General features: G+C 44.8%; 1 protein-coding gene across 1 annotated transcript in view; it reads left to right on the top strand.

Moving 5' to 3' along the window:
• Positions 1-5,062, top strand: part of LOC144406324 (uncharacterized) — a 68,352-nt gene extending 63,290 nt beyond the window's left edge. The window contains exon 3 of the mRNA XM_078102227.1: positions 4,899-5,062. Coding sequence (XP_077958353.1) covers positions 4,899-4,951 — 53 coding nt within the window. The 3' untranslated portion in view covers positions 4,952-5,062. The remainder of the gene's footprint in view (positions 1-4,898) is intronic.
• Positions 5,063-7,763: the final 2,701 nt, after the last annotated feature.

The raw sequence follows: 7,763 nt of genomic DNA on the forward strand, positions 1-7,763 counted from the left end.
GCTTCCTATTTAGCAAATCACAGACGGCCTTTGCACAAACGCCGGAGCGATGTTAACTGTGTAGCGTCCCTCCCTCTCCAATCACATTTTATCTATTACACAAGACAAAGGATTCCTGAGGTTGTAGGTGTTAAGACATACACAGAAAAAAAGAAACAAATGTTAGTGATAATAAAAAATGTAATTTGACGCTTTTGTCAGCATTCATTTAGAATTAACTTTGAGATATGGAACCACAGTTTTTTTTTAGAAATGGGAGCCTCCAGCCCTGTGTAACAGTTCAAGAGGCTTCCCTTACATTCGTGTGTACACTCATTTTATCTGTATTGCTTAGAAGCATTATCTTTAATTAATTTTTACTCAACGGTTATATATTAGTTATATATATATATGTAATATATAACCGTATATATATATATATATATATATATATATATATATATATATATATATATATATATTCTCCTTTTTTTGATATTTACATTACCTTTTTATAAAGCAACACTTCCACTGCTTAATCCCAAATGATTGTGTGGTTATTGGAGTGTCATAACGCTCCACAAGAAGTGGAGCGGTCACCGTTAACATGGGTAACTGTAATTTACCATGCAATATGTTGCATGTTTAGCATATAATGTTATAATGGATTCTGGTGGCCGTATGTTTTTTCAAAAGCTGCTGTTTGACATTATGGGACAATTCAAACACAGCTCATACATGTGGCGCTGATCTTTATTAAATCTACATTGCTAACACGAGAAGATTTGATGGGATGTGGTTGGATTACGAGTAACCGCTCTTTCCTGTTTGATTCCGGTTATCTGATCTCACCACTGTGAGACTCTACGGACAAGAACCCCGTGTGAGCCACTGAACCCCTGCTGACCCCGGGGCAGGAGACACGCGGCGCAGCTGGAGAATGAATCACCGCCGCGTGAATCATATCCGTTGTCTTTTTCTCTTTCTGTTGCTGTTTACATCCACAGCATGTGTGCCGCATCTTAATGGAGCGAAAGTTGGACAAACACGGTGAAGTGCTGGCGGATCAGCAGACGCTCAGGAAGTAGTAGCTCAGGCAACGAGGCTTCGCAGCTGCGCTGAAGGAAAGGGAATCTTCACAATCACATCTCCGATCAGTAAACTATTTAAATGATATCAACTGACTTGGACGTCTCATTGTGAGCAAATAGATTACGAACAAAGGCTCTTCCTTTGTAATCAATACAAAGTCTATCTGAATCTATGCAATTATTTTGAGACATATATATATAAACCCCACCTTTCCTTTCCAGTTGCATTTCATTTTCCCCTGTTGCAGGAGGAGTGTTGGGGGCTATAGTGAAGAGAATGGGGGGGATGTAAATCCTGTGGTCGTGTATCGCATTCTGCTATTTTCATTTGGTCCTTTACTGCTCCCAGTCGTTGGGTTAAACAAAATGGGGCCTAAAAGAAGAGAGAAGAGGAGGGCGGCTGCTCCACCAATCCTGCGCTTGGTTCCCTGGAAGTACTTTGTTTGCGAGAAATGTCACAGTAGCTTAATCAAGTCGAACCGACGGCTATACGAGAAACAGACGCAGCAGATGAGGGATGGAAGGATGTGTGTGTCAAACGATCAAAAAGGGAGCGTATCGAGACTCATTCGGTAACTTTTTACTGTGAAAGCTGTTGACAGAGGGCGGTTGTGCATGAGGGTTTTTAGCCTCTAAACACAACCGCCTCGGCAGAAGACTGAATATGTCGTGGTATATTTTGAGCGTGATTCTGTACGGGAATCTGTGTTTGTGTGCTTCTTTTTGTAACGGCTTAAACAGGAGTGATATAAAGTATTATGCTCCAGAAACTCAAACGATCAAATGCTCAAATCCCCCGTAAAGACGGTAGGCAGAAGTCCAGATATTTGTTTCTCTCAGTCTCGGGTATCTCTCACACACATAAACACACTTACTGTCCCCAGGGGGCCGTTGGCCTGCTAGAAGACTCCCGGTCAAACTTTGGACTGAATCATTTCCCAAATACAGAGAAGAAGTTTAGGGTTGGCTGGAGATACGGCAGGAAAGTGAAGTAGTCCACGTGCATGTGTGTGTCTGCATGCTCAGAACTCCTATTCATGACCGCTGATGCTGAGTGAGTGAACGACGACCTCCACCTTCAGCAATCTGACACACACACACACACATTTCCCTGCTTCTGTTCACGCTCTAACATAATGTAAACCAACAAATCACCCTGAGAGACCGAGCTTCGTATCCACCTTTGAGGTGTGTGGCGCTCTTTTTGACATCGATAACCTTTGGTCAGGGCAGACAGGACAGTCCTGTCATGATAAAGCGTCTTACTGTGTCAAATAAAACATGATCCACCACTGTGTCTCTCTAATGTGTGCTTGTGTGACCTTTACTGGCCCCGGTATGCTGCCACGAATGCCTCAGGAAGTCAAGACCGACACCTAAGTCACCTCAAGAGTCTTTGCTTTTATGCGTTGGTGTGTTTGTTTGTCTGTATGTGGGTATGTGTCCTCTGCCCTCTCCTGAAATAGGATTTTTAACTTCTTCCACAAACGTACATGTGTGGGCACTCACTCACGCACACAGACACACACACACACACACATGCTGTGCACTACGGTGCTGCTGTTTTTCCCATTAATTCCTCCAGTCTTACATCAGTTTGTCGTCGCCTACCTCCACTCAGGACCAGTCACGCTCCCCCGACTCAGTCACTGTGAGGCCCGCTCCTCCAGTGTTTGGCGACCGGCCTGTCAACGAGCCGACGGCTGCCTTTTATGTCTCAAATGAAAGTGCAGCAGACATGCCCCCCCCCATGACCCATATCTTATAATGCATATCCCTGCTTGAGGAGGCCCTTAAATGGCCGAGCGCCATGTTGTACACTGATCTTTAAGGGGTCGTAAAGCCTTCCGTCCGTTCTCACTGACTCCCTTCATCTCGTGTCTCCGCCACTCTTCGCCATCGACCCTCGTGGCATTTTTAACTGCAGTATCTCTCCTCTGTCGCCGCGGTTTTCCCTTTTCTCTTGTCCCTTATGCTCCCTTCCCTCCGGCCCCCAGTTGAACGCCTTTGAGCCCCCGTTTGTGGCTGCGGGGGCTGAATGTTAGGAAGTAGAGCCCTGATGGATATGGAGACTATTAACACGAATGCTGGATTCGTTCATTCTGGATGGCAGAGTGCGCATGTGTGTGTGTGTGTGTGTGTGTGTGTGTGTGTGTGTGTGTGTGTGAGAGTGTACGCTAGTTAGCGTCTGAAGTTTGAAGGTGTAGAGGTGTTAAATGATTACAATGGTTTGAACATACATTTTAAAGAGAGTCAGTAAGTGCACAGCTGTACTCATTCTCTGTTGTTACATTTACACAACGGTTCCTTCTTGTTGGCAACAAAGTCCGGCAGCTGCAACAAATGGCAAACGGAATCAGACACAAAAAACACACACACACACACACAAAGAAACGGTACTTAAGTGAAAATCTGGTGCAGTGGTACATTGTGGTCTGGGCCAATCAACTCGACACAGGCAGCAGTTAACTCTTTTTCTTTTATGCGTTTTCTTGCAACCTTGAAAAGTACAGTAATTGAAAGGGTATCGCTGCTGCATGGAGGAGGTAAAGGGAGGTAGAGGGAGGTGCAGAAGCATGATTGAGCTCGAAAGGCTTGGCAGAGTCAGGAAGCGATTAGGCCACTACAACCTAATAACAACTCCAGTAATGACATGAGGACAACAGGTTTCCTGCCACAACTGTTTTGCCTCAGTAACAGTAACCGGTACCGTTTCTATTTCGACATATGAACCTGGGAACATGAACACATGGAAGGAAAGAGAGGAAGTAAGGTGCCATACTTCCTTACATACTAGGAGGGTTTCAGGGTTTCCAAGATGAATGTTTGGTTTCTGTAATTTTACATCTTAAGCTCTCATACCTCACTTTTTATATGATTATGGTGGCACCTAAAATATTAAACAGTTTTGGAACAATCGGCATTCCTCTGTGACAAAGCATGCTGCTTTATTCTGGCAGGTGACCATAGGTTTTGCTATCCAAAATGACATCAGCGATCTTTCATTAGCCTCATAATGTTTGATAAACCCTGGTGATTGGTGTTGTATGAACCCTGTAAATGGTCTTACATATAAAGGAATACCGAATGAAATTGCGCTAAAGCTTTAATTACGGACAAACAATACAAACAATCCATTTCTCGGATAAGAAAAGACACAACGGCCCTCCAAAGTATCCCTCCTACGGCAGCAACATGCACACAGCTTCAACATGTGGAAAAAGCATCACACGTCTTACTGAGCCTGAGCAGATACACCGGTGATTTTTGTTGTTCAGTTGCACCACATCTTAAAAACAATCTTCTGCTAAACGACCAGGCAGACGCTGACGCAGAGCCATGGCGGCGTGGAAATGATTCATTGCCTTGTAGGACCGTGAGTTCTGAGACTCAGCCACATCATCCCCTGCTTTCACTTCAGGCTTTCTGCTATTTTTCACAACTTTACCAGACTTCTTCATCAACCGCAGATGTTATCAGCTGCACTGCTGCATGGTCAAAGGCAGTGTGGAATGAGTCTGATGAAGCCAATGTTCAGCCAGAGGTTGAATCAGTCTTGGATACGCCTGAAGGACTTCGCCGTTCAGTCTGACATAAAACCGTACATTTGGTTCTGAGCGTGACGGGGGTCTTTTTTGTCAACTTGTTTTTGTTGCTGGTGTCTGAATCTTTCCGTCCGTCACTTAAACACGGAGATGTTCGTACTGTGCCAGCTCACACAAAGTTAATGCCAGGCATCACATGACCCCCAGCAGTGAAACAGCACGTGATGCTCGCTATCCGCGCGGTGCTGATTTTGGTGGATTTACTGTGTGTTTATTTTCACAGGGCCTCCAGGAAAGCGTGGACGGATGGGAAGAAGAGGGGAAACCGGTAAGTGACGCTCGCCACCTGCCTTAGTTTGTCTCGTGTTCTCCGTTTTCCTCTTGGTCGCTTGTCCTGGGCGGCTGGATGAGTTGGAGGGGGGGGGCGGTGAAAGCAGCGACCTACGAGTCGGGCCGAGGGATGATGGGCTTGGAGGGCCCTCGTCCCTGTCGACGCCCATTTGCGCCGACATGGCGCTGACCTCGGGCATGTGGTTGAACTAACTTTGCCCAGATGTCAGTGGCTCTCGCTGAGCGGTAGCAGCTGCGGTCCCAGCGAGATTCTCCCCCCTTTGCCAACGTCAGCCGCCACCATTCCGTCGCTTTGTCTTCCCTCGCAGACTGCAGAACGCTCACCAAAGAACCAAAACAGTGCTGGAAGGAAGACCGCTGGCACAGATAGAGCGGATGTTCTTTAAGTTTGAATCACCCTCGTTTTTTAAGTGTCGACAGCGTTTGACTATTGTATTAAAATCTGCAGGACTGCAGGATGTGTGTCAGGTCGCAACGCTTCCTCTCTGTTTGTGATTCATCGTTGTGGATGTTTAGTGAGATGGGAGCCGTTCCTGTGAAGATGTTGACTAAGGGAAAGATCACATGTTGCTTTTGTCGCTCCACTAGAGCACCAACGCTCTGAGAGTATATTTTTAATTAATTAACTTTTGTTTTACGATCCTATTGGGATCCATGTCACACTCTGATTTAAATGTCTGATGGGAAATTGGTGCAATTTTACAATCTAGGGGTCTCAAAATGACGTGCTATGGCCTCAGGTTGTTATTTTGGAGGAATATCATTCCGGGAAGGCACAACATTGAGGTTTCACCCAAAATGGGACCCTCATTGGCACTCTATGGCAGGATGTTCCGCATCGGAATGTGTGTTTCTATTTAGGTGATGTCTCCGATTGTTTGCTTCTGGCGGCCGCATGTAGCAGCTTTGGTTTTATTGTGCACCGAGCTGTTGCGCCATCCTCAAGCCGATGACTCGGGAACAACCATTCAGGTTTTTCCCATCCTCTTAGAATAACAAATGAAAGTGGAGAAAAATGACGGAAAACACAAACTTGGAAAACAAGAGTCCCTTGCATCAAATCTTACTATTTTATTCCATTGTTTGCTCTTTTGGTTGATTTATTTTCTGTTTACGCCTTCTCTCTCTCTCTCTCTCTCTCTCTCTCTCTCTTTCTCCTTCATTCTTTTTCTTTCTTTCTCTGCAACTCTCTCGCACACCACTCTCAAATTCAATGGTTAAAGCCGGTCTCACTTCGGCTCCAGTGTGCATTTGTTTACCTAACTGTCTGGCCAACGGGGTCCTTGTGCAGGCGTCTAGACGCAGCTACGTTTGATTGACTTGGTGTTCGTGCCTCGTAAACCTCAACACCTCTCTCTTCTCTCCATTTCACCTCTTACCCCAAACACCTTCATTTGTTATCCCTCTTTCTACCACTCGTATCCCCCAAAAGATCCCTTTCCATTGAATTAATCAGCAAAACTTACAAGGCTCACATATATTCCGGTCACGTTTGCACGACTTTTTATATGTTTAACCAGTAACAAAACACCATAAATAGCCCACTTTCCCCCAGAGGAGGTCTGTTTTCAATCTCTGTGAGTTTATGTAGATGTTTAGTGGTGCATCCATGCTGACGAGCTGTTGTTGTACCAGGACTGCAGTGCTGGCATGGCTCCAAATCACGCCACGGGCTGTAATGGTGTAAACAATTAATGGATCAGCATCATGATTTGTTTTACATTTGGATCGGATAAATATGAACCAATCACTAATGTAGGATTTTTCAATCGCAAAATGATTTCTTTCACTTTTCAGTGGTTTAGGCTTTGGATGGTTTTTATTAGTGCCCTCGGACTTTTAAGCGAGTGTGTTTAATAAGAGTATTCCATTAAGACCACTAAGAACGAATGGAGTCTTTTGATCATTCCTATTGTTTTTGTTACGCTAAGTAAGAAAAGCAGAACGTACATGTTGCTGTTTAGCGTCAACATCCGAGGAATCCAATCAGACGTAAAAGACTGTCGCGGACATCTTTCTTCATACTTTAAAGGGACGCACTTTGCCAGCTCCCCCTTTTCACTGCGTGTTTGTCCTCCATCTGGTACGCCCACATCTTCTGAGGAAACAGTCTTGACATGACTTCATGTCCTAATGCAAAACACGGCCCATTATTCACATGTCTGTTTATGATAACGGGTTCACCACAAACTCCATTGGCAGCGGCTCTAATGAGCTTATTCTGTTCCATATTTAGGTGGTTAATTACAGTCATCATCTACCAAACCACGCTGCCTTTTGCAGTTGTTTTGTTGTTCACCACTTTTTCAAAGAATTGATTGCTGTACAAACCGAAGGTTACCATAACTCTCGCACACTGTGCTTCATATGTCGGATTTAGAGAATTTATTTCTAATGCCTGATTTTTTTCTTTTTGTGTTTCAGGACTGCCTGTAAGTACAATTCCATCTCATCCAGGTAGTATCGAAATCAACTAACGGGTATTGAATGTAGTTACGGTTACATTGCACACACAAATGATGACGTTTATACAAACTGTGGTTTCCCTCTCACAGCATTCAAACGTGAACAGACACACAAACTGTTAAAGACTTACACACACACACGTGCCTCCACGCAGCGCGCCAACAAATGGACCCCCGAGGGAGTAATGGGTGTGCGCATGTGTGTGTGGGTTTCATGGTGATGGTTTAGGGGAGGTGACTTATTAGCAGCGACTCCTTGTCCTCTGTGGGACTCAAACTCTTGCTGACCACTGAAAAGCAGATAAAACAAACACAACAAAGACTTGTAGCAA

This window comes from Gasterosteus aculeatus, chromosome 4, assembly GCF_964276395.1.
Source record: "Gasterosteus aculeatus chromosome 4, fGasAcu3.hap1.1, whole genome shotgun sequence".
NCBI lineage: Eukaryota > Metazoa > Chordata > Actinopteri > Perciformes > Gasterosteidae > Gasterosteus > Gasterosteus aculeatus.